At 51.9% G+C, this 27,268-nt stretch overlaps 1 protein-coding gene across 6 annotated transcripts in view; it reads left to right on the top strand.

Moving 5' to 3' along the window:
- URGCP (upregulator of cell proliferation) overlaps positions 1-27,059 on the top strand; it is a 59,168-nt gene extending 32,109 nt beyond the window's left edge. For 4 of the 6 annotated variants that reach the window (XM_028095389.1, XM_028095386.2, XM_028095392.2 and 1 more), the window contains 5 exons: positions 13,492-13,518; positions 13,835-13,905; positions 22,134-22,166; positions 22,375-22,413; positions 23,902-27,059. In XM_028095389.1, coding sequence (XP_027951190.1) covers positions 22,151-22,166; positions 22,375-22,413; positions 23,902-26,495 — 2,649 coding nt within the window. In that variant the 5' untranslated portion in view covers positions 13,492-13,518; positions 13,835-13,905; positions 22,134-22,150 and the 3' untranslated portion in view covers positions 26,496-27,059. Of the gene's footprint in view, positions 1-2,145; positions 2,216-11,850; positions 11,868-13,491; positions 13,519-13,834; positions 13,906-22,133; positions 22,167-22,374; positions 22,414-23,901 lie in introns of those variants that run through there. The other 2 variants (XM_028095385.1, XM_028095393.2) reach the window with 2 other exon arrangements.
- Positions 27,060-27,268: the final 209 nt, after the last annotated feature.

Here is a 27,268-nt window from a genome sequence, read left to right as displayed (position 1 = left end):
CTAGTCTACCATTTTGCAAAAATACTGGTTTTTAACCTACCAAATTGGCAACAAAAGAAATTGTTAAATTTATAGAACAAGTTTTGGGAAACTGGCACTATCATCAGTGTTGGTAAGTGTGCTGGGAGAGTAATCTGTGTGAGTCTATATGTATGTATAGCATATGTAAGTGTATGTATATGTGTGTGTTTGTGTGTGTGTGTGTGTGTGTATGTTATATATGTATCTGAAAAGACTTAAAATGCTTATATCATCTGACCTAGAAATTCAACTCCTAGAAACTTGGCTTAAGGAAATAATCATGGGGCGGGGGGGGGGGGGGCACCTGGGTGGCGCAGTTGTTAAGCGTCTGCCTTCGGCTCAGGTTATGATCCCAGGGTCCTGGGATCGAACCCCACCTCGGGCTCCCTGCTCAGCGGGAAGCCTGCTTCTCCCTCTCCCGCTCCCCCTGCTTGTGTTCCTGCCTTCACTATCTCTCTGTCAAATAAATGAAATCTTAAAAAAAAAAAAAAGGAAATAATCATGGATGAATACTGGATGAAATAATCATGGATGGGGATATTTTTTGTCCATATTTCTTATAATAATGAATACTGGCAGCAATATTTATGTCCAACAGTAGGGGTTGGTTAAAACATAATCATCCACTAGGCAGTGAAATGGCACATACGCACTAAAATTCATGTTGAGGAAGAATATTTCAGTGAACTTATATTTAGTTATTATTTTAAAATATATTTTAAAGTCAACTAAGTTGATTTGTAAAAAATTATCTGCCCTCCCTCACTCCAGTAGCAATCATTACTTCCTTGAACCAGGCCATTTAGCAGTTGCCCCCTCCCCAAACTCTTCCTAACCCTGGTCTTGGATTTATTCCCAATCTGGGTCTCACAGCCCCCGTAGCTTTACTTAGCTAACTTTACGGAGCATTAATTACCTTCTGAACTTAAGGCAGCAATTTCTTGACCTTGCATTTTACCCAAGGGAACAAAGATGCTCAAAACATTGGATGGATTCTCAGCAAGGAAAAGAGACCATGCACCAGCCTATGTATCACCCACTTTACAAATATTAACTCGTTCAACACCCAAACAGAGGAAGGGACCTATTTTTACCCCGTTTTTCCGGTGAGGAGAGGACAGCCCTGATGAGGCTCTCTCTTGCCGAGATCGCAGAGTTCCTGATGGGTGGAGCCCAGAATTCAACCCAGGTCTTCTGGCTCCTGTCTTGGCTTTGCTCTTACTCTTATCAGCAAGTAAAAACAGAATAATTATCAGTAATGTCTAACATAAGACAGAAATATGATCGACAGTGATTTACATTTTCCAAAGCTTTTTGTTAAGCGTTTTCACTTACAAGAGCTCATTTATTTTTGAAAACTCATTGTGCTGAACCAGGAACTGAGGCTCAAGCACTCATAGGCGGTGCCTGTGAAACCCCCTGTAGGAACCCCAGATTCCTTATTATTGCTGAATAACACAATGTAAGGGATGGTCAAAGTGCTCCACAGTCCTTACGGCTGAACAGTGTAATACTGTTCAATAAATGTCAAATACACATTTGACAAGGGGTAACTGGGCTCAGAGAGGCCAGCAACTCGTGCAAGACAGCACAGCAAGTAATAGCATAGTTACCACTTGCTTAATAGTAGTGACGGTGCCTTGCTCTCCTGGGCTGAAGAAAAGGCTTTTCTTAGGGAAATCAAACTCTTGTGGTAGGGAGGCGTCGATTTTACCCGGTCCCGCAGCTGCTTCGTGGCCCCGGGGCAGGTTTTCCGCTGGTTTGGCCCCGTAGGCACCTCTCCCGGAGTCCTGGCCTGCGGGCACCTGGGCAGGTGGGCCGGTGGGCGGGTCAGGGTTGCGGCCGCCCCCACTCCTGATGCCAGCCCTACACTGCCTGCCCCCCCGCATCCCCTCCTTTGGCCGCTCGGGGGCGATACCGGGACCCTCCCCGCGGCCCCCAGCTGTCCCGGGACCCCTCCCCGGGCGCCCCCCCCCCGCTCCTTCCCCGAGCGCCCCCCAGGGCCCCGTCCCCTCTCCGCCGCCCGGGGCCCCCTTCCCGAGCGCGGCCCCCTCCCCGCGCCCCCGCCGCCTGGAGCTGCCCGGGCGGGCGGCCGTGGCCGGCGCGAGGCCCCTCCCCAGCGGAGGCGCTCAGCGCGGAGGAAGCGGAGGCGGCGGCAGCGCGGAGACCTCGCCGCGCTGATGGCGTCGCCCGGGTGAGTGCGGCGCTCAGGCCGAGCCGGAGAGGGGGCTGCGGGCCGCGGGGTGGGGGTCCTTGGGGGCAGGTGCGGACGCGGGCCGCCAGTCCCTGGACCCCCCGCCCCCGGCGCCCGCCCGGACCCCCGCCCGCCGGGCCCCGCGGCCCTCCCGCCGACCTTGGGCGGGCGCGGCCGGGCCGGGGGGCGCGAGGGGGCGCGGGCGGGGCAGGGGCGGGGGCTGGGGCGGGGGTCGGGTCGGGTCGGGCAGGCGCGGCCCTGGGCCTGGGAGGCGCTGGGCCCCGAGCGCCCGGTGCTCGGCGCGCCGGCCCTGCCCTGCGCAGCTGTTTTCCACTTGCTCGCGTAGGAGCGGATGCTGGGCTCTCCCCCGCGGGGCGCAGCCCGGGGGTCCCCGAAGGTCGCGTGCGAGGGCAGGGGAGGCCGCGCGCCCGCGGGGCGGGGGCTGCGGGTCGGGTCTCCGGGCCGGGCCGGGCCGGGCCGCGGGGCCCTGCTGGGTGGCAGCCCCGTTCTGACATCACCGCCTTCCACTGCCTCGGTGCGAAAATGTTCTTTCTTTAGGGAAACATGGTGACACACGCCGAGTTTGTCATTTTTGAAACAATCCTTCCTTGCAAAAGAAAACCTCAGCCATTAATTATAATTAGTTTTTGCTTCCATAATCTAACTAGTCGTGCAAGCTGGAAATGACAGTCCAGTACCTTCCCAGAGGAGGAGAATGAGTCTCAAGGTCATTGCTTTAATTGGCGAAATTCTTAGTTTGAAGACCGTGCACACTCAGAGGGTCTTAGACGTGGTGGCTGTGGTACCCGCTCCTGTGGGGTGGAGAGGACAGGTACCAGGCCTCTCACGGGGGGAGGCCCTGCCATGCATGGGGTGAGCTGGCTCTGCCCACGGCCCTAATGACGCTGGCCAAGTCGTGGGCATTCCCATCTTCCTGCTGGCTTTCCAGGTTTGGGGAGCTCTGGTCACAAAGTACCCAGTACTTTGAGCTCATAAATAGAATAAACACCTGGCCCATCCCTCAGAAGGCCAGACTGAACGGGAGTTCAAGGTCCCACCCCGTTCCTGCGCCTCTTGTCAGGAAAGGGGGAGGCGGGGTGGCCTGGCAGCCGCGAGATGTCTGAGGTTGTGTGCGGCGGCCCTCAGGCCTCTCAGATGTGATGGTGCATTTGGTGTCCAGACACACTACTTTGTAGACCCGGGTCGGAGGTGGGCTTAGGGGTGCTCTGCTGGGAGCCAGCAGGCCCTCCATGGTGTCCCTGTGGTAGGTGGCATTGGTGTGGACTGGTATCGTCCTGTTTTTAGTGACCCCATGAGTCTGCAGGTGGTACTCATCTGTAATGAATGCTCTGACGTGTACTCACTGGAAAGCTGAGGTCACGGAACTGTCAGTGTCCTTTACTTCATTTTACAGAGAGAACTGGGCACTGTGGCATATGACTATGGCATGCATGCATCTGTGGACAGTCCTCATGTCCACATGTAACCCTGATCTGTCTACCCTGCAGGTTTCACTGGTAGGGCAGAGTCTGGCCAGGAAGACCCGACTTCCTGAGATTTTCTGGCCCGTCTCAGTCAGCTGACCTGCAGATGCTCAGCCTCCTGGACTCGGTCCTGGGGGAGAAAGGCAGGGTTCGGGGCAGGGCTGGGAAGGGATCTGCGATTTCTGCCGGGCTGTGCACGGAGGAGCCTCTGACTCTGGTGTTCTTTCCCCCGTGAATCACTGTAGGGGAGCTGGGAAGGACAGAGGAGGCCCTTACTGATGTGCTGGGCATTAGGCACAAGGGCCTGGCCAGGAGCAAGGCCTCAAAGGAAAAGATATGTTGGAGGTGACCCACAGTCCAGTGAGTTTGGGGCTACGTAGAGACAAGGATGCTGGGCTGGACTGTGGGACCGGCCTCATGTGTGAGCTCCCTGCATGCCACTCATGGAGGGGGAGTCCCCGTGACAGCAGCGTAGAGGGGACAGGAGAGATGGAGCTCGGGGACCTGCTGCCATCAGCCCCGTCCTGCGGGCCTCCTGGCTTGTCTCCTGTACTCTGTGCCTTGGTGTTAGGGCTCCTCGGGTTCTGTGGCCCATCTGTGCTAATCCCAGCATGTGTTTTCTGCCACATGGCTTCTGTTTTCTGTGGCTTGAAATGTTGTCTAAGTCAGAGGTTCTTAACCCCGGGGGCCATCACTCGCTGGTGGGTTTCTGGGGTTCCTGCCTTCCCTCAAATGGTGCGCAGTGTCGGGGGTCGGTGTGTTTTATTTAAATGCTCTCATACAGCTTCTGCGGCTTGCTTTGTTCACCCCGTGGTATGGTTCCTGTTGTCTCCATGTCAGAACAAGGATCAGATCTACCCAACTTTTGACATCTATAGAATATCGTGCAGCACGGTCCTGTTATGCAGTCAGAGGGTTTCCAGTTTTCTCCATAAAATAATGCTGCATGTTGTCTCTCCCTGTGGACCTGCGCAAGAATTGGACATTGGGGTCAGGGGGCCTGTCTATTTTAGTTGATCCTATTGAAGTGTCCTCATGGGTGGTCGAACTGCCTTCCTCTCCCCCCACCAGACTTTAAGGCCTCTCTGCACCTCCCAACACCTGACATTAGACTTGAAAAGTCTTGCCTGTCCGATGGAGTTATTGGGGTAAGAACGAGGACTCTTCGCTCCCCGAGTCTTTAAAGATGGAAACTTTCTACCTGACCTCTTTTAGTCCCTCAGCAACAGCCGGTCCCAGGGTCTTTGATCCCATTGTTAACACGGAGTTCTCGCCACCCGCATCCCCTCAGGTTTTTGTTTCCAGAAGAAACCCAGTGAGGGCTGCCCTCTGAGGAAAGAGCAGGAGGTGAATGAGTGCCCTGGAGGCCCCGTCCACTTTCCTGGCAGCTGAGATGCTCCCCTTCTCATCCACCAGACACTTACAAGTACCTAGGACTTTATTTTGCCATTCCTGTCCACAAAGATGCTCTCCTAACACCATCATGTGGTGGGGAAGGAAAGGATCCGGGCCTTTGCCTTCTGGGAAGGGTTCAACTTCCCCGCCAGAGCCTGGCCTGGTCCGGATGGCTCTTCATGCTGGGTGGAGGCCCAGGGGAGGGGAGGGGAGGGGTGGAGACACTGGGGGACCCAGACAAGGTGTGTGTCTGCTCCAGGACAAGTCCAGTGGGAGCCCTTGGCCTGCCCAGTGGCTGCTGTGGCTTCTGAAGAAGGGACGTGCTCTTGCCAGCAAGACACAGACTTTGGCCACCCTCCCAACTCCCCGTGGATCTGTGATTGCCCCACGACCACGCCAGCGACCCAGTGTGTTCCCTCAGCAGAAAACAGGAGTGCTGGGATGGGTGCTGTGGGCAGGGCCGTGCCACCAGCCTCCATCCAGCTCAGGGAAGGGCCTCTTCCCCAGAACCATCGGGTCAGGGAATGTTCTCTGAAACATACATTCTGCTTGCTTCTCAGAAGAGCGTTGTCAGGCCCCCCTCCAGGTACCTCTGCCCCATCAGACAGATGAGGGAACCAAGGCCCAGGGACGCCGTTTAAGTTCAAACTTGAGGCAGACTCACCCCATTAATGATGACTGCAGTTGTGTAAGAAGTACTTACTGAGGCACAAACAAAAATCTTGGTTCTGTGTTTTGTCCTGACCACAGAGCGCGCGTCGTGTCTCCACGGTGCGCTCTGGGTGGAGCTCACAGAAGGATGCGCTCACACGGTTTGTTGGAGGAAGAAGCTGTATTCGCAGAGCATCTGAGGCTCAGATTATGGTTTGACAGAGAAGCTTGGAGATGGACTTAGCGCAAATGCGGCTCTCGTTGGAAGAAGGGTTCCCACTTGGGGTTCGCAGACCCACCTGCCTGGTTCACGTGGGCTACTTCTGTTAGGCTGTCTGTGTTGAGACGTTTTATGAAATTGTTAGTTGCCTTATTCTTCCTTTTTAAGATTTTATGTATTTATTTGAGAGATAGAGGAGTGAGAGAGAGAGAGCATGACAGGGGTGGAGGGAGAGGGAGAAGCAGGCCTCCTGCCGAGCAGGGACCCTGATGTGGGGCTCGATCCCAGGACCCCGGGATCATAACCTGAGCCTAAGGCAGACGCTTAACCCACTGAGCCCCCAGGCACCCCTGTTTTTCCAGGTTCCCCATGCCTGAATAAGCCCAGACACTCTGAGCTCCTAGGGCCAGAGACGAGGTTCCTGGCTGATTGGGAACCGTGTTTCCCTGTGACCGAGCTGTATCTCGAGAGCCAGGCCTGCAGCTTTAATTTCTGGCCGCTGGTCCTGTGTTTTCCTCTCTGTAGGCTTTGTCCTCTTTCATTACTGTTCTTTTTCAGAATTTTCCCGATTGTTATTATACACATATTTCTCCACAGAATCATCTTACCTGTTTTTCAAGTCAGATGAGTTGGTAAGAGTTTTCCCTGACGTCTCTAACCTGCTTGTCTACAGGGTGGCAGCTGGATTTTGATTATTTTATTTGCAAATAGATCTGGAAAACTGCTGGCCACAGTGAGAATTTAGGAAGCTGGAGACACACAAATAGTTTCTTTGCAACTGCTGCCAGGCCAGCAGCCCCAGCCGCTCGGGGTCCCGGCAGCCCTGCCCTCCCACAGCCTTCCCATCTGTCTGTTCTGTCGTCCAGCCCAAGCCCATGTCAGCGTCTCTGATACTGCCACCACCTGGGGCTGACCTTTGTCACCCCTCTGCTGTCTGCAGCACCAGGCAGGCATGTCACCTGCGCTCAGAGCCCCCTCCAGAGTGGAAGCAAGTCTTGCCTGTGGCCAGGAAAGCTCAGTGTTTCCCGTCCCGTCTCTGCTCGCTCGGCGCCCCTCCCACCAGCGTGGGGCTGATGCTCTTGTGCACCCTTCTCCGGGAGGTTTCCCCATCCCGCAGCAGTCTTTCCCCTGCTCCCCAGTCCAGCTCTGTTTAAAACTTGGGTAGTTGTGTCCTTCACTAAGCTGTCCCCAACTCCTAGGGAAGTTGCTAGCACTGAATAAATGTGCGAGTAAATCTGGGAGAACATTGACCGCCTTATATGATACGGCCTCACTCCTGCACATCCCTCCGGACCCTCACAGCAACCTGAGGAGGTGTGTGGGGTGGGGATGGCCAGCCTTGGCTCAGAGATGAGCACGTGTGTGTTCCGCGGGTGTGACCAGCTCTAGTGTAAGCTCCCGGAGGATCCGGCTGTGTTTTAGTGCCGTTTCCCCTTGCTCAGTGACCTACACAGCAGGAGCCCAGGACAAAGCCTGGTTGCAGGACACGCCATTCCTGTCCTGGGAGGATGCTCAGCTTGGGATGTTGTATTGACGTTGCCCCGGGGCCCGCTGAGGGGACACTGGTGCCTGATGTGGGGGCTGTCACGGGGGCTGTGCGTCTTTCTCAGGGTGCAGGCTCCCCTGCCCTCAGTGGGGGGTTGCAGGTGCAGAAAAGCAGGAGGGCAGCAGGGGGCCCTCCCTGCACACTTCAGCACATTTGGGGGCGCCGCTGCCAGGCTGCAGAGTCCTTGCATGCTACTTGTGCTATAACGTCCAACCTCCTCTTGTGTCCCCCACCGCCGCCCCCATGCCGTGCGAGGGAGCCCTGTGGTCGGTGTTGTCTCAGCCAGGCCCGCCGCTGCACAGCGAGATGTAGACTTCAACGTGTGTGGTCACCCCGCAGCGGTAGGATGGCCTCTGGTTGGGCTTGGATATTGTTACCGGTTGAATCGCGTCCCCTCCCAAACGTGCATTGCAGTCCTAACCCCTGGCACCTGTAAATGTGACCGTCTTTGGAAGTAGGCTCTTTGCAGATGTGATTAGTTAAAATGAGGCCATACTGGGTTCCGTGGGCCCTCATCCGGTGACTGGTGTCCTTACAAGACGTAGAGAAGAGACTGTGTGTCTCTTATGGAGGCTGGGGAGATTCCCGCCGTCAGGAGCCACACACAGGCTGCATTGGCGGCTAGAGATGCAGTTACACAGTGGCATGAAGACTCCTGCTGCAGTTCTTGGCAGCTAGGAGTTGGAAGCGGAGGTGTGGGCCAATGGGTGCCTCTTGGAGGCCCTGAGGGCCAGTGGGCCCCTGCCTCTCTGCTGGCTTCTGGTGGCCGCTGACGATCCCAGGCGATCCCGGGACTGGGGACACGGCAACTCCACTGTCCTGTGTTTCTCTCCCTGCGTATCTGTCCACGCTTTCCTCTTCCCACGATACCAGCTCTTGGATCAGAGACCCACCCCACCTGGTACGACCTGATCTTAATTTAACTAATCGCATCTGCAAAGACCCTGTTTCTAAATAAGGCCACGTTCGCTCTACCGGGGTTAGGACTTGAACATATATTTTCAGGGGACACGTTTCAACCCACAGCACACACCTGGTTGGTTTAAAAAGGTCTAGTACTAATTCAGTGAGGCTTTCTGAGCAGTTGGCTTCAGGTTTTGTTTTGTTTCAGGGTGGTCATGGGATGAGGGGTCCAGCCAGTGCTGGGGGAGGGAGTCCCCAGGCTTTCTTGTCAGCTGGCCTCAGCGTGGGGCAGGAGGGGAAGTGGCAGGTCTTAAAAGCTGTCAGCATCAACCAGCAGAAATCGGGTCAGACTTTTTATTATCCAAAGCGGTTAACAATACGTTGCTGGCCGCATGACGGTAAGCAAAATTGCCCCGGTTTGTCTAGCATCCTCCTGTTTGGGATGGTTTTCTATCTTCTTGTTTTCTTGGCACCACCTGCTAAAGGAGCTGGGTTTGTCGCTGGGCATTAGCCCTGCTCATGAGGTTTGGACAGTTCGTTCTGGGCACTGAAGGACACTGTCCAAGGAGGGGGCAACTCTGAGGTGGGCAGGTGTCTCTGTTGTCAGAGGGCGGTCAAACACCCTGGTCTCTGGAATCAGAATCTCCAGGTCTAAGTAGAAAAGTTCTGCAGGTCGATCTCCTGGGCAATTGGAAAAAGAGAGGAAAAAGCATGGACGAGGGCAGTATGCTTGGCCGCATCACCCAGGAGAGACGGCTGGTGAGGCCGCTGAGTTATCAGGGTCCTCATTTCTCTTGCAGACTCCAGGGGAGCCTTCGGAGGGTGCAAGCCAGAATGTCTGCTTACTGACTTAGCGAGGAAGAACTGCTAGACACACGGGGCCCTCAGGGCTGTGGGCAGGTCACCCCTCGTCTGTGTGTGGAGACCCCCCAGGTTTGGTCAGCACGGAGGCCAGGGGCCCACGCCCACCCTGGGTCTCTGTGCCCCTGGCCCCGGGCAGGACCGGAGCTGGGCTCCGACTTTGGCTTCCACACCCCGCATGGGCCTCACGAGAAGACTGACCCCTCGGTGGGGTTCACTTCACCCTAAGGGAGTGACACGGCCTCACGGAAGCCGGAAGCTGATCCTCTAGAGTCGGTGGCCAGAAGGAGCGACAGCAGTGTGACTGGATGAAAGGGGGAGAGGATTGGTTAATATGTTGAGTCATTTTCAAAAGGGCAAAGGCATTTTCTTGGTACTTTCCTGTATTTTATATTTGTTTTATTTGGAGATCAGAAGCAGACACTAATGATATTAGTAGTTTTCCAAGCCTGCTTTGCAGAAAGCCCCCTGGGCTGCGTCTGGGGCCCCGGTGAGCACACTTGGTTCCCACTGTCTTGGCCACAGGCCGCTTAGCAGGGCTGTTACTCACAACGGTGCTGGTTGGGAGTTGGCAGATGGTCTGATTTTTATGATTCCTGTAATTACTAGCTATAATTGTAAGTTACCTAAAATCTATGCGAGTCTTAGAAGTAATGAACCCAAAGGGAACCAGAAAACTCATGTTTGGGTCTGGCTGTGTTTGCTCGCTGGGTGGTATTGGGCAGATCTTTATGCCCTGTGTCCACCTTGCAGGATGGTTTGGGGTCTTATGCTCATCTGCTCAGGGCATCATCACGAGACCCACAGGCCAGGCGACTTCAGCAACTGATGCTTGTTTCTCACTGTCCTGGAAGCTGGATGCCCCGATGGCCGTGTGGTCAGCTTTGGGGTCTCCTGAGGCCTCCGTCTCAGGCTCCTTGCTGTGTATTCACGTGGCCGTTTCTGTGCAGATGCGGAGACAGCCAGCTCTCCACCCTGTCATCTTGTAGGATGTCGGAGCAGGGCCCAAGCCTTGAGACCTCATTTACCTGGGATCACCCCCTGAAATGGTATTCTCGCCCCGGTTCTAATGTTGTGTGTGGAGGGGTTCCCTCCACACCAAGAATTTGGAGACACCAGCAGGGTGTCTGACCCTGTCCACCTGGAGACAGCCTCAGATCCCATGGGGTCAAGGTTCAGTCCTGCAGAACCCCCCCTCCTGCCTGCTCCCACCCCCACTTCAGATGCTGCCATGCTTGTGGCTGATGGGCGACAGACTGGGGGTCCCGTGAGCAGCGCCAGCCTAGGATCCCAGTGGCAAGAGTCCAGGTCATCACCTATACGTGGGGCTGACTGGCTGTAAATCAGAGGTTTCTGGGACCCCTCCTTGGGTTCCATGAATTTGCTGGCGTGACTCACAGAACTCAAGGAAATATTTTCCTTACTAGTTGACCCATCTATTATAACAGGATGTAATTCAGGAATGTCCAGAGGGGAGCTGGGCACAGGGTGAGGTCTGTAGGAAGGGGCAAGGAGCTTCCGAGCCCTTCCAGAGCCTGCCGTTCTCCCCAGATCTCACATTCACTGACCTGGAAGCTTCGGAACCCTGTCCTCTTGGGGTTTTATGGGGGCTTCACGACACAGGCATGCGTGGTTAACTCATTGGCCATTGGTGATTGGTTCAACCTCCAGCCCCTCTCCCCTGCCAGGACGTGGTGCGGGGGGGGGGGGCGGACTGAAAGTTCCAACCACACGATTGGTTCCCCGGGCAACCTGCCCCCTGCCCCCATCCTTAGGTGCTTTCCAAAACTCACCTGTAGGAGCTTTGTGCCAGAAAGGGAGACGAAGACCAGATGTCACAGGTCCCTCTCCAAGTACGGTGATGCTGGAGGTTAGGGTTTCAGCATTGGGGTCTGGGCGCAGTTCAGGCCACGCGAGCGTTCTGGGTGGAGCTTTCAAGTGGACAGCACGGGACTTAGTTGAGCTTCTGCTGCCTCCTGCCAGGCTGGGCCCTGCCCGTGGCTCACAGCACCGGGATGCGATCACGTGGTGTTTGTTGACAAGGGTGACGGGCCGATTTCTCTGTACGTGTTTATACACTAGCACAAGCTCAGGTCATCCCTGCGATAATGTCACTTACGTGCTTTGCTGTGTGGGAAGGAACGGGTTGAGGTTCAGGCCCTGTCCTGGGAGCGGCCCGAGCGCGTGTCCAGGGAGCCCATGTGCTGTGAGTGGAGGCCTGGCGACCCCCCGGGATTTTGGGTGTTGTGTGCGTGGCCAGCAGGCCAGGCTGCTTTTCTGGGGACTAGTTTTAACCTGTTGTGTTGTTGTCTATTTTAAGGGTTTTTTTCCTTACTACAAAAGCAATGAATATTTCTTATTTTTTATCAGCGTCAGAGTCCGAGTGTTGCTTAGCACTCTGCACTGGACAGGGGCTCAAAGCCACGAACACAGTGACCGCAGCGGGCAGAGGACGAGGCCCCCAAAGAACATGCTGGAAGACCCACCGGGGGGTCCGGAGTTTCCTCTGGGAGGGTGGATTTGATGTGTTTTTCTGGAGAATTAAGGGGAGCTGGATCGCTGTGTCTGCGCAGGTCTTGCACAGAGTTCAGGGTCAGTGCAGTGTTGGAAGAGGCCGTGGAGAATCTGGTCTCCTCAGGGCACCCGCATGTCTTACTCTGACCCACTCTGACCCTGCTCACTGCATCACTTTTATTGCTCTTTCAGTCTTAATTAATACATACTTCTGCTTAAAGAAACTCAAATAGGACAAAATAAACACATGTCCCTGCTACCCAGTGAGAAGTAACCACTAGTACATTTTTTATTAAAATAATTTGTACCTAGAGCTCCTTATCCAGAGTCTGCTCTTTTTAATATTTTCACTCACATTCTCATTTCTCATCTCCCCCTGCCTCGCTGTTTGTGTTTCTGTACCCACACAGACACTCAGTCGCCATGTTTTTCTTTTCTTTTTTTTTTAAATGTTTTATTTATTTATTCATGAGAGTCAGAGAGAGAGAGAGAGAGGCAGAGGCAGAGGCAGAGGGAGAAGCAGGCTTCCTGCGGAGCAGGGAGCCCGATGCGGGACTCGATCGCAGGACCCCGGGATCATGACCTGAGCCGAAGGCACACACTTAACGACTGAGCCACCCAGGCGCCCCATGCCCTAGCGTTCTTTGAGCACGTCCTTATTTTCTGAAATCAGGCACTCAGACTCCTCTTGTTCTCTCCCGGCCCTGGCATCCGCCATTTCTCCAAGGAGACTTGGTGTCTTTTAGTGTGCCGTGGTGTTAAAGGGTCTTGGTGTGCTCGTCAGTACTGTGTAGTGTCTTTGGTTTTTAGCCCATTCAGTGGACGGAGCTAGGGAAGGCATGTGTGTAGATACCAGTGCACATATACGTGAGCACACAAGCATGTGTGTAGAACTCGTGTGTTCACGCTATGCCTCTAGCTCCAGTGTACCTCTGGGGGTTCTTTCTCTAACTTCCTTCTTTCCATATTTTTTTTAAAGATTTTATTTATTTATTTATTTGAGAGAGAGAGCGAGCACAAGCAGGAGGAGTGGGAGAGGGAGAAGCAGGCTCCCCGCTGAGCAGGGAGCCTGATGCGGGGCTCGATCCCAGGACCCTGGGACCATGACCTGAGCCAAAGGCAGCCGCTTAACGACGGAGCCCCCCAGGCACCCCACCTTCTTTCCATATTTGTATGTCCCTTCTTCAACAGTAGAACTCTGGCTCCTGACAAAATCAACACATTTACTCATTCCTATAATAAACCTAAAAGAGTGTATTCTTAAATGGACTACATTTACCAAATCCACTTAAAAGAACTCAGGATCACCCCTCCCTGCCCACACTATTAACTTTGGATGAGCATCCTTCTAGATCTCCTTATATACCTATAGGTGAACACATAAATACACACGATTTCATTAAAACATCACCATACTGTGCATATTCCTACCGTAAATGTTCACATATTTCCTCCCACTAATATACACGTCATTAACTTCATTCTGTAACATCATCCAGCATCTTTTTGTCCACAAAATGAGATCTACACACTATTTTCTAATGACTGCAGAGTAAGACTGTGCCATACCTCTCTGTAATTGGACTTTGATTTTAAAAGGCAGCCAAAAATAAATAAATAAATAAATGGCATCCAGTTTTTCGCTATTATATGTAAAGCTGGTATCAACATCTTTGTAACTAAATCTTAATTATTTCCTTAGGGTAGAAGTGGAATTACTGGTCAAAGGGTATGTATATTTTTATGTCTTTTTGGATGACGATCTGTGCTCTGGCCCGCAGTGGTGGAGGGTGCTGCCGGTTTGTCCAGACCGGCGCTTCTCCGTGGTGGCTGCACATGGGAATCATCGAGGGCAGTGATCTTGAGAGCAGTGATACCCAGGCCCAACCCCCAGGTCTGGTTTCGGTGGTCCGGGGTGTGGCCAGGATTTGTAGTTTTTAAAGGTTCCCCGAGAGATTCTGATATGCAGCCAACTTGATAGGTAGATTCACATTGTAGTATTACTTCATTATTTTAATTAGAATTTTCTTTTGCAATTATTTCAGACGTTCAGAGTTGGGAGAAGTGGCTCCAGAAATAAAAGCATCTGAGAGACGAACAGCGGTGGCCATTGCAGGTAATGTGGGGCTTGCACCCGCCCTGCAGCTCGTGTGGTGGGTTCTGGATTCCAGAACGTCCGGGGCAGGCGAGCACAGGCCTCAAACATACAGAGGCTTAAGGCTGATGTTTTTCCTTTCATGAAAAGATTCCATTGCAGGGTGTTTTAAACTTCCTTCATCTATTCCAAAGAGGATTCAGTTTCACACCGATGATTATCCCGCAGTTTACCAGGAACATATCGTCCCAATCTGACCACATCATATCTGCTACCCTGGGTCTGGCGTAGGGTGACTGTGTAGTTTCTGACCTGGACACTCCTGAGTGTTTGGTTGGGACAATAGGTATAAGCTGGAGCTGTCCCGGGCAGACTGGGGCTTGTGGTCTTACTGGCCGTGGTTCCTGTGGGCTCGGTCTCTCTCCGTGGATCTGAGGGCCAGGTCTGTGGCTGCCCCTCATGACTTCAGCTTTAAGGGGTGGTGGCCATACTCCAGACATCTTTTCTCTTAGAAACTCATTTTGAATTTATCATTAATTCGGCATTTCTCAAAATAAATATGTCCTATTTGGATTTAATAGGGTTCTGCAAAGATAACCCCACAAAAATAGGCAAAGAAGTTGGGATTAACCAGATTTTGTTTTATTTTGTTCATTTAAACAAATATTTACTGAACACTTAACGTGCGGGCTTCGCAGTAGGGCACTGTGAATATAGTAAACAGTAGTGAACAAAATGGCCCTGATCCCTCGTCTCCGTGGAACTCATGTTCTAGAAGGTAGGCCCTGGGGGGCATCAATGACCAGGTCAAGCCTCGCAGCAAAATTGGGATCCAGCAGTAATTGGCCAAAGCCCTTCTGTTTCTCAGGATCTAGAACTGTGCTGTTGAGTACGGTAGCCACTAGGCACACAATGCAAACTTAAACAATATTAAAAATTGCATTGCTGAGTCACCCTGACCGTATTTCAGGTGCTGAGGAGCCACACAGCCAAGGGGTGCTCGTTGGATGGTGCAGATGGAGACCATTTCCTTTCTCACAGGCAGTTCTGTTGGAACTAGAGTGTTGCTCTAGAGAGACTGGGAAGACAGCTTGGGTGGGCTCAGGGGAGGGAATCACCTCCCTGGGTGCCTGCTGTGAGCCAGGGGGTTAGTTATCAGTGGTCCTTTGTTCCATTTGGGGAAACTGAGGCTCAGAGACACTCTGGTACTTCCCCAGAGTTCCATCTTTATTATCTCTCCAGTGAGGAAGCCGCCCATAATTATTTTTTAAAAATTTCCTCCTTGAGCTATGTGACTTCCTCTTCAGCATGATTATTAAGACTGAAAGTAAACTCTTCAACATACAGGATTAAAAAAAAAATTGTATTGAAGCTTGATATACCTGTGAAAAAGTGCCCATTTTACAGTGTGTAGCTTGATATATTTTCACAAGGAGGAACGGACCTATTTTGAGCAGCATCCGGATGAAGGAGCTGAACTCGTCTTTCCCCCCAGTAGCCCTCTCCCCACCTTCCTCTGCCAGTGATAACCATGCTCCCCTTTGTGAAAGCATAGATTCGTTGTGCTATATACAGTCCTCCTACAGAGTTCATTTACCTTATCTCAAGTCTGCGGATGCTAATTACTTCAGAGCTCATTCTTTTATTTTTTTAAAGATTTTATTTATTTATTTGACAGAGAGAGACACAGCGAGAGAGCGGACACAAGCAGGGGGTGTGGGAGAGGGAGAAGCAGGCTCCCTGCTGAGCAGGGAGCCCGACGCTGGGCTCGATCCCAGGACCCTGGGATCATGACCTGAGCCGAAGGCAGATGCTTCACCAACTGAGCCACCCAGGTGCCCCTTTCATAGCTCATTCTTTAAAAGAAATTTGAGAAAACTATTTAAAGAGGATTCTGGGAAGATGGCAGAGTGGAAAGCACCAGGAATCTGTCTCCCAGCTTGGACAGTTGCACTGGCCGGATCTTTCCATGAACTGTCCTGTACCTCTGGAGTCGGTTGGAGGTTTGCAACTTCCAGGGGAAGACTTGCAGAATAAATTTCTAGCTAACTTGGTCAGTTTCATCTGTTAGCACAGTAGCAGCTCCCTGTCTCCCGTTCCCAGATGAGCGTCAGGCACCAGCCAGAGGGGGCAGAAGGAATCCTGTCCGAGTACCAGGGTCTCTGCTGTGCCAATTACCGCTTCTGATCACAGAGGTGCGGACACAGAGGCGGGTGGCCACTGCTGTTGCCATTGTCACCCTTTACTCATTATTGCCAGCCCCTCCCCCTCCAGCTGAAGTGACTTCCAGGGGATTTCAAGGCCAGCATCCTTCCTCCCATTAACTTTTTGCTCTTTCCCCTTTTGGGAGGCAGACATTAAAGACTGGGACATTCAAAACAACTGCATATATGGGAAAATTAGAAAGTAATTGTGTGTTCCCAAAGAAAATCTCAGAAAAGACCTCAGAGGACGTAAACTGTACACCTTGGTTTGATCCTGGCCACAGAGATAGCCTACAGCAAAACATACAACAAACAAAAAACATAACAAAAAGCAGCAAACCCTGGGAAGGGTGGGAGGAATCTGATTTCCAGAGTGACCACATCATTAGATTCAAATATCCAGTGTGCGACAAAGAAAATTACAGGGTATACACTGTAGGAATAGGGAAGTATGACCTGTTCAAGGAAAAAAAATAATGGAACGAAAGCTGTCTCTGAAAAGATGTGGTAGCAGATGTATTAGACGAGGACTTTAAGACAATAAAGATGCTGAAAAATCTAAAGGAAGATGCAGAGAAAGTCAAGAACGTGATGTGTGAGCAAAACAGTGATATCAATAAAGAGCTAGAAAGCCTAAGGAACCAAAGGAAAAGTACAGGAACCAGAATGAAAACTTCACTCGGGTTCAAAGGCAGACTGAGGAGGTGGAAGAAAGAATTGGTGAACTTAAAGACAGGACAATGGAATATATGGAGGCTGAGGACCAGAAAGAGGAAAGATGGAAGAAAAGTGAACAGAGCCTAGGACACCTGTGGGATGCCATCAGTAGGTACTTGTTGTGGGTGTCCCAGAAAGAGGAGAGAGAGAGAGATAAAGGAGCAAGAGAAGATTTGAAGAAATAATGGCTGAGAACTTCTTAAAGAGACATGAATATAAAGTCCAAGAAGCTCAACAGACCCCAAGTAAGATGAATTTGAAGAGGCCCACATGGAGACATGTTGTAATTAAACTTCCAAAAGACAAAGAACGAGTCTTGAAAGCAGCAGCGAAGCAGATCATCCGTACATGGGGTCCTCCAAGATCATCTCTCGATTCCTCATCAGAAACTTCAGAGGCCAGAGGACAGTGGACAGATGATTTAAAGTGCTAAAAGAAACAAGAAATTGTGAGCTAAGAATCCTATATCCAGCAAATCTGTCCTTCCAAAGTGAGGGAGAAACAAACATTCCTGGGGAATAAAAGCTGAGTTGATGACCACTACACCTGCAGGAGATGCTCCAGGGAATCCTGTGGGTGGAAAGAAAGGGCACTAGACAGGGACTTGAAACTGTATCGAGAATTAACAATCTCAGTAAAGGTAGATACCTGGGCAGTTCTGACAGCTAATTTAGCAATTTTAATGATGGCCCGTAACTGTACTTTCTGATTTTTTCATGATTTAAGAGACTAATACATTTAAAGAAAAAACAAAAAATGTAAATCTAGTGTCACTGTAACTTTGGTTTGTAACTCCAAATCTTGTTTTCTGTAACTTCTAAGACTTAATGCATTTGAAAGAATTGTTAGTTTATGTTCTGGGGCACTCAGTGTATGAAGATGTGATTTTGTGGTATCAACACCCAGAGAGGTGGGGATAGAATGTAAAGGTACAGAGTTTTTGTATGTAAATAGGGCATACAGAAAACAAATAGCACAATGACAGAAGTAAGTGCCTCCTTATCAGTGATTACTTTAAATGTAAAGGGATTAAAATGTCTAGTGAAAAGACAGAGATGGGCAGAATGGATAAAAACAGGACCCAATTATATGCTGTCTACATGAGACTCACTCGAGATCCAAAGATACAAACAGGTTGAGAGTGGAAGGATGGAGAAAATCCTCTATGCGGACAGTAACCAGTGGATAGTAGGAGTGGCTATACTAATATCAGACAGAATAGAGTCCACATAAAAAAGGTTACAAGAGACAGACAAGGACATTATATATTAATAGAGGTCTCAGTACAGTGAGAAGGTGTAATTAAACATTCACACATCCAATGAGAGACCATCAAAATATTTGAAACAAAAACTGATAGAATTGAGGGAAGAAATAGACAGCTCTACAGCATTAGTTGGGAACATTAATACCCCACTCACAATAATGGATAGAACAACCAGACGGAATACAAGAAAAGAAACAGAGGATTTAAACAACACAGTAAACCGTCCTCATCTAAGAGACACACAGAGCACTTCACCCAGGCACACACATTCTTCTCAAGCATACACAGGACATTTTCCAGCATAGATATATGCAGGTCCACAAATGAAGTCTACATAGATTTTACAAGATAGATACCATACAAAGTGAGCACAATGGGATGTAGTTGGAATTCAATTAACATAAAACTGAAATTTTTTTAAAATTGTGGACACTAAACACACACTTCTAACCAGTGTATCAAAGGAAGAAATCTCAAGGAAGTTAGAAAATACTTAGAGACAAAGGAAAACAACAACACAGTTTTACAACTTGAGGAACTAGAAGAAGAAGAACAAATGAAACCCACAGCTAACAAACAGAAGGAAATAATAAAGACCAGAGCAGAGATCAATGAGACAGAGTAGAACAGTGGTACACAGAACATCAGTGAAACCAGAAGTGGGTTCTTGGACAAGATCAACAACACTGACAAACTTTTAGCTATATTGACTGAGAAGAAAGGAGAGAAGACTCAAATCACTAAAATCAGACGTGGACATGGGACATTACTACCGATTCTACAGAAATAAAAGGGATTATAAGAGAGTGCTGTGAACAATTGTATGCCAAAAAATCGCTTAGCCTGGATGAAAAGGACAAATTCCTAGGAACACAAAATCTACCAAGACTGAATCACAAAGAAATGAACAATCTGAATAAACCTGTACATAGGAAGGAGATTGAATTTGTAATAAAAAGTCTCCAGACAAGGAAGAACCCTGGTCCTGAAGGCTTCACTGGTGAATTTGACAAATATTTCAAGAACTACTTTTCAAACTTTTTCAAACAACTGAAGGGAGGGAAAACTTCCTAACTCGTTCTTGGGGCCAGCACAACCCTGATAACCAAAGTCAGACAAAGAAAAGGAAACTATAGACCGGTATCCTTTAGGATAATTGATGTAAAAATCCTCAGTGGTGTCAACAAAATGAAGGGGAAAATGATGATCTCAGTCGACGGAGAAAAAGCATTTGACAAAATTCCCTACCATTTCTTGATAAAAACGCTCTACAAAGTAGGAGTAGATGGAAACCACCTCCACATGATAAAAACCATACATGGACAACCCACAGCAAACATCATACTCAGTGGTGCGAGACTGAGCTTCTCCTCTAAGATCAGGAACAAGACGGGGAGGCTCACGTCACCACTCGCATCCAGCCCCGCACTGGAAGTCCCAGCCAGAGCCGCTGGGGGAGAGGAAGAAGTAAAAGCCATCCAAACTGGAAAAAGGGAGAGGTAGAATGATCTGTTTGCAGATGACGTCATCTTGTGTGTAGAAAACCCTAAAGATTTCACAAAAAAAGTGTTAGAACTAATAAATAAATTCAGCCAAGCAGGAGGATACAAAGCCAACACTGAAAAATCAGTTACATTTCTATACATGAGTAGTGAGCACATGGAAGAGGAAATCACAAAAACCTTTCCATTTACATTAGCATTGAAAAGAATAAAATACTTAGGAATTAACCAAGGAGGTGAAAGAATTATACAATAAAACTACAAAAGATTGCTGCAGAAATTAAAGAAGACATAAATAAATGGAAACACATCTCATGTCCATGGATGGAAAGACTTAATATTAAAATGTATCACCCAAAGTGATGTGCAGGTTGATTGCAGTCCCCATCAAAAAGCCAATGACATTTTGCAGAAAAGGAAAAACCCATCCTTCATATGGAATCTTAAGGGCCAGTGAGTAGCTGAGACAGTCTTGAGGAAGAATAGAACTACTGCAGACAACAGTCAAGACAGTGTGGTCCTGGCATCAAGACGCACATCTAGACCAGAGAAATAGCCCAGAAATAAGCCCTCCTGTGTGTGGTCAGGTGATTTTGTCAAGGGTGCCAAGAACACTCGCTGGGTACAGGACAGTCTTTTCAGCACATGGTGTTGGGAAAGCTGGACATTCACGTGCAAAATAACGAAGTCAGACCCTTACCCAACACTGTATACAAAAGTTAGCTCAAAATGGATCAGTGTCATCCTAAATGCAAGACCTAAAACAAAATGCTTGGAAGAAAACATGGGGCAAAAGCGTCCCGCATTTGGGTGTGGCAGCGATTTCCTGGAGGTGACACCGCAGACGAAGTCGACAAGAACAAAATGAGACAAATGGGGCCACGTGAAAAGTTCAACGTTTTGGGCCTCGGAGGACACTCTCCACGGGGCATAAAGGGCAGCCACAGAATGGGAGGCAGTATTTACAAACCATGCGTCTGACGAGGGATGAATATCCAGAATATCTGGAGAGCTCCTAAAACTCCACAGCCAAACCAGCACACTTTGCAAATGGGCAAAGGACTTGAGCGGACATTTCTCCAAAGAGAGGGTATGAAGGGCAGTGAGCACTTGCAAAGGTGCTCAGCATCACTGGCCACTAGGGACATGCAAACACAAACCACAGTCCCACCAGCACTCAGCCCTGCTGCATGGCCACTGCCACACAGAGAGAGACCGAGAGCAAGTGCTGGTGGACCCTTCTGCCGCGTTCCTGCCTGAAAGCCTGCTGCCTTCTCCGCTGCCCACCGGTGCCAGCCTGGGCTCCCAGCCGTCTCCGCCTGTGGACCACTAGGCTCTCCTGCCCCTCAGTGGCTCCCGCAGGTTGAGAGGTGGGCCCTCCGGTCACGGTGGGCCTCCTTGTTGTCATCTGTAATCTGTAGGCTCTCCTGCCCCTCGGTGGCTCCCACAGGTCGAGAGGGGGGGCCCTCTGGCCACGGTGGGCCTCCTTGTTGTCATCTGTAATCTGTCCAGTCCAATCAGAGCCATGTCCCATCCCTAACAAAGGGAGGCCCCAGCCTCTGTGGGTCTGAGGTTTACTCCTTGATCCCTGCTCACAGCTGCTCTGAGTCACCTCCAGCCCATTCCAGGCTTTTCTCCATGTCTTGTCCCCTCCTTTAACTGCTGTATTTTCTCAGAGGGCATTTTGAATTCCTTGGAAAAATTCTTCTGATGTCTTTTATCCACTTTGGATAAAATAATCTTTTGATTGCTCAACACTGTGGTTTGATGTGTGTGAATCATCTTTCATGATTTCCTGTTTCTCTGCTCTTCATATCTGTCTCCAGAGACATGTCAAAGATGACTGAAAGGCCACATTTATCTACTTGACTATATGGAAATCATGAGAGGAGTTAATCTGAAAATATCAGAATCTTTTTTTGGTTCATAAGCTTTAAAAAATGTAATTTTAATTTTGGATTAGATGATAGTCTTACTTGGATCAGAGCACAGAACAATAAAAAAGTGCACAATGGGGCAGCTGGGTGGCTTGGTCGGTTGAGCATCCAACTCTTGATTTTTGGCTCAGGTCATGATCTCAGGGTCCTGGGATCGAGCCCCATGTCGGGCTCCACGCTCAGTGCAGAGCCTTGCTTGTCCCTTTCCCTCTGCTCCTCCCCTGCTCTCTCTCTCTGTGTCCCTCAAATAAATAAATAAGTAATCTTTAAAAAAAATAAAAATGATGTTTGTAGAAGGTAATCTTGAAATTGAGCCAAGGAATTTACAATTGATTTATGTTTTAAATAGTTTCTAAAATCAAAGATTAATCTATATAAATGTCATGGACTTATTTGTATTTTATTCTCAGAAACTTCAGTAAATTCTTACAAGAATATATCCTAGAGCAAATCGCTATCTTGTATGTAGCTACCACTACTCTGTGTCATATTTGGGGTTGGAAAACAGAAATTTACATAGGAAGAACCGAAGCCAATCCCAGCACTAAAAGTAAACACGAAATTTTTGGTAGAAGAGTCCAAGCTTACTGATGAAGGTCAACATGTGTGTGCTTTCTTCCAGATTTGGAATGGAGAGACATGGACCCAGATGACTGTGAGTTTGGTTGTGGAGGTGGAGACAGCAGGGTTGGGATTGGCCTGGGGATGGGCGCGTGAAGTGGGGCATGACTGGGATTTCATATTGTGAGCAGTTAGGAGAAGTTACTGTCTTAGTGAGAGGAAGGAGGTTCCCAGTGTAGCCTAACTTGTGTTGATCTAAGGTGCTGATTTGACTGACGCCTCATTTTCCTTTGCTTTTGTAGATGGTACAAATGAGGCCCAGGACAGTGACTTCCCAGCAGGTACACATTTTCCCCCGCTCCGACTCCCTGTCCCATTGCAGGAGGACCGGGCTGTGTGAGAGCCCCTCTTGCCCCTGGCCCTGGATGGTGACCGAGACGGAGACTAGCAGGGGCAAGCGCAGGACTCTTATTTTTGACGAGTTCCCAAAGTAATTCTAAAAGCTCAGGCAGGTTTGGGAAGCCCTCAGCTGTTCCCGTGGTCGCATTCCTGCCGCGGGCCCCACACCGGGTGGGGGTGCATGGGGGGCTTCTTGCTCTTGCTTTTCCCCAGCGCATTTCACTGCCTGCTGCTTAAAGGGCGAAACCAGTTGTTCATGTCTGGGTAAGAGAATCCACATCCCTGTTCGTTCAGGCAACACCCAGACACCTGAGCCGCAGTGTGAAGGGTTTCTGCCCCCTGTGTCCCCCTGCAGCTCTTTTGTTTCTGCAGTAAGTTCTGCAGCCCTGTGCCCAGCGGAATGCGCTACCTGCAGGGCCCTCAGGGGAGGAGACACCTGTGCCCCAGGGTTGGGTCCCCCTGGGGGGCCGTCCCCCAACTGCTCGGGCACCTGAGACTCAGGGCTGGGTCCCCCTGGGGGGCCATCCCCCGACTGCTCGGGCACCTGTGACTCGGGGCTGGGTCCTGCTGGGGGGCCATCCCCCGACTGCTCGGGCACCTGTGACTCAGGGCTGGGTCCCGCTGGGGGGCCGTCCCCTGACTGTTCTCTGGTTTATATGAACATGCAGCTTCATGATGGAGAAGATCCTGGAGCTCAGTGGGATTTGCATTGTTCATGTAGTTAACACTGAAATCGTACTAATTATATACAGTAGGACAATTGGTGACACCTCACGGCCAAGGACAGGGATAGTGGGCAAAACCTAGGGCTTGTAAGAACTCATATTGCATCGGACGATGGTGGAAGGCCTGAACAAGTGCAGGCTTCTGATCATCGCTACCAAATATGTTGCCAGGGTAACACTGAAAACCACGTGATTGGCTTCAGATTTGCAAAATGGTTGTGTAGCTATGATTTCTGTGACTGGATTTAGTCACAACTTCCTGTTTCCTTTAAAAATCCTCCCCATTTATTTGTAAAAAAGAAGAGAACATTACCTAGAAAGTCTGAGTGACTTGGGGATTGTGTCCCCTGTGGGAAATTCCTGCTGCACCCAGGATGTGGGACAGGCCATGGGGTCACGTGCGGGCTCATGGCTGTGCACGCTACACAGTTACGGTGGGCCCAGCATAGCTGGGTCTCATGGGTTTCAAGAGAACCCAGACATGTGGACCTTTTCACAGCATCTGCCAATCCTTAAATGTGGCCTCTGGGTGTCCTCTTCTTTCTAACATTGCACGTGTCTCGCTATGTTTGCCCCTGTTGGTCTCAGGAGGAGCAGGGCACGCACACCCCGCTTTCTGAAGGATCGAGGCCATCTCCCTCCCCATCTCCTGCTGGGGCCCCTGACTCACAGGGTGAGCACTGATGTCTTCTTTTCCCCCTGCAGTGGAGAGGAGCAGGCTGCAGGAAATGCTGTCTCTTCTGGGCCTGGAGACCTACCAGGCCCAGAAGCTCAGCCTCCAGGACTCCCTGCAGATCAGCAGTGACAGCATGAAGAACTGGGCCCCTCAGGCTCCCAAGGACTTGCCCTGGAATTTCCTCAGGAAGCTGCAGGCCCTCAACGCTGAAGCCAGGAACACCACCATGGTGCTGGACGTGCCCCCGGACGCCAGGCCCGCGGAGAAGGAGAGCCAGATGGAAGAGGAGATCATCTACTGGGACGCGGCCGACGACATCTCCGCGGACATCTATTCCTTCTCTGAGCTGCCAACGCCTGACACACCTGTGAACCCCTTGGACCTCCTCTGTGCCCTTCTGCTGTCCTCAGACAGTTTCCTACAACAAGAAATCGTGCACAGAATGTCCCTCTGCCAGTTTGCACTCCCCCTCGTCCTACCCGACTCGGAGAACCACTACCACACGTTTCTGCTATGGGCCCTGAGGGGCGTTGTGCGGACGTGGTGGGCGCAGCCCCCACGGGGGGTGGGCAGCCTCCGAGAAGACAGCGCGGTGCTGTCGCGGGCGCCCGCCTTCGCCTTCGTGCGCATGGAGGTCAGCAGCAACTCCAAGTCCCAGCTCCTCAACGCCGTGCTCAGCCCAGGCCACAGGCCGCGGGACTGCTTCTGGCACCGCGATCTGAACGTGGGCACCAACGCTCGGGAGATTGCAGACGGGCTGGTGGAAGTCTCCTGGTTTCTTCCCAGCGGCAGGGAGGACCTGGACGTTTTCCCGGAGCCTGTGGCCTTTCTGAACCTGAGGGGCGACATCGGGTCTCACTGGCTGCAGTTTAAGCTGTTGACCGAAGTGTCGTCTGCCGTGTTCATCTTGACTGACAACATCAGCAAGAAGGAGTACAAGCTTCTGTACCCCATGAAGGGGTCGGCCACGAAATACTACTTCATCCTGAGCCCGTACCGCGGGAAGCGGAACACGAACCTGCGCTTCCTCAACAGGCTCATCCCAGTGCTGAAGATGGACCACTCGCACGTCCTGGTGAAGGTCAGCAGCACAGACAGCGCGGGCTTCGTGCGCAGGGTCCGCTCCATTGTGGCTCACGTGGCCCGGTCCCCCTGCAGGAGGCTGTCTCTGGAGGAAATGGCCCACGCGGCGCGCAAGCTGGGGCTGCGGGTGGACGAGGACTGTGCCGAGTGTCAGCGGGCCAAGGACCGGATGGAGCGCATCACCAGGAAAATCAAAGACTCGGATGCCTACCGCAGGGACGAGCTGAGGCTGCAGGGGGACCCGTGGAGGAAGGTGGCCCAGGTGGAGAAGGAGCTGTGCCAGGCCCAGTGGGCCGGGGACCCTCCAGACAAGGGCAGGGCCGAGCTGAGGCTCCGGCTGCTGGAACTGCGGGCACAGCAGAACGGACACGAGCCCGCCGGGGGCGTGCAGGAGTTCATCGCGGGCATCAGCGGCCCCTCCCTGGGCGAGAAGCAGTACTTCCTGAGGTGGATGGAGTGGGGGCTGGCCCGGGTGGCCCCGCCGAGGCCGAGACAGCCTCCGGAGAGCATTCTCACGCTGAGACCGAAACACTGTGGGGTCATGGACTTCAGCGAGCTGCTCTGGCCAGAGCCCCTGGGGGTGGAGCACTTCCTGCGGGAGATGGGGCAGTTTTATGAGGCAGAGAGCTGCCTCGTGGAGGCAGGGAAGCTGCCGGCCAGCCAGAGGCGCTTTGCCCACTTCCCAGGCTTGGCCTTGGAGCTGCTACTGAAGGGGCTCCCCTTGGAGCTGATCGACGGGAGCACGCTGAGCACCCCCCTGCGCTGGGTCACGGGGCTCCTCAAGGAGCTGCACGTGCGCCTGGAGCGGAGGTCGAGACTGGTGGTCCTGTCGGCGCTGGGTGTGCCGGGCACAGGCAAGTCCACGCTTCTCAACACCATGTTTGGGCTGCGCTTTGCCACAGGGCGTGGATGTGGGCCTCGAGGGGCCTTCATGCAGCTTGTCACGGTGGCCGAGAGCTTCAGCCAGGACCTGGGCTGTGACCACATCCTGGTGATAGACTCTGGGAGCCTCATAGGCGGGGCCCTGGCCTCGGCCGGGGAGAGGTTTGAGCTGGAGGCCTCCCTGGCCACGTTGCTCATGGGGCTGAGCAACGTCACCGTGGTCAGTTTAGCCGAGACCAGGGACATACCACCGGCCATTCTGCACGCGTTTCTGAGGTTGGAAAAAACGGGGCACATGCCCAACTATCAGTTTGTGTACCAGAACCTTCATGACGCGTGTGCCCCCGGCCCCAGGCCGAGAGAGAGGAGGCCGCTCCTGGAGCCGCCCGGTGATGTGAGCAGAGCCGTGGCGCAAATGGAGAAACAGGGCGGCGGCATCCGGACGCTGGCGGACCTGGCCTTCTGTGACCCCGAGAAGCAGCATATCTGGCACATCCCTGGCCTGTGGCACGGGGTGCCTCCCATGGCCGCGGTGAGCTTGGGGTACAGCGAGGCCATTTTTGAGTTAAAGAGATGCCTGTTGGAAAACATCAGGAATGGCCTGTCCAACCAGAACAAAAACATCCAGCAGCTCATTGAGCTGGTCAGACGGCTCTGAGTGTCCAGAGAGTGGCCTGTTCCAGGGGCGGTGTCCTCCCGGGGCCGAGCCCGGCACCTGAGCGGGGCTGGCGGCTGACCGGTGTGAGAAGGGAGAAAAACGAAAGCCAGGGGGCCTGGGGTTTCCTGCCCAGTGTTGAGAAAGGAGGTGACCTTGCAGACCAGGTCAGAGATGCTCTCAGGAGCAGAGAGGCTCTGGGGGGCGGCGCGGGGACTCCGCAGTGATTCGCTCTGTGTCCAGGCTCCCTCTCTGTGCCCCCCCGAGCGCAGCCAGGACGCTGCCCTGAGGAAGCGGGGGACAGGCCTTCGGCGACTCCGTCCTGCCGGTTCAACTGCCCCGTCCCCTGCACAGCCTTCTGTTTACACCGTCCCCCCACAGCCATCTGTTTACACCTCCGCCACACTCAGCCCAGCGCATCCCTCTTGCTCTGCTCCCACGTCTGCCCCGCCCCAGACTGTGACCTCCTTGAAGGGAGGGTTGTGTGTGACCTGACTGTCCCCTGGGGCCTGGCTCAGGGCCTGGCACACTGTAGACACTTAATAAATGTTTGTTAAAAGACTGGAATGAATGAATGTGCAAATGACGGTGACAGGCAGGTTCCTCTCTGCCTTGATTTTCCTGTTTCCTCAGAGAGCATCAGTGTCTGAGGAGGGGTGCAGGACAGAAGGTCAGGAATGGCGGACGCCCAAGAGAAGCATCTCACAAATGCCCCGCTGTCCCCCGTCTTTAAGCAGAGCTCTGCCCTGCAGGCTGTTCCTGGGAGCGGGACTCGG

This window comes from Eumetopias jubatus, unplaced genomic scaffold (genome assembly GCF_037043125.1).
Source record: "Eumetopias jubatus isolate StellerSeaLion01/CBP00866 unplaced genomic scaffold, mEumJub1_p1.0 scaffold_14, whole genome shotgun sequence".
Classification (NCBI taxonomy): Eukaryota; Metazoa; Chordata; class Mammalia; order Carnivora; family Otariidae; genus Eumetopias; species Eumetopias jubatus.
The sequence above is the reverse complement of the archived record's forward strand: the minus strand, read 5'-3'. Positions and strand labels throughout refer to the sequence as shown.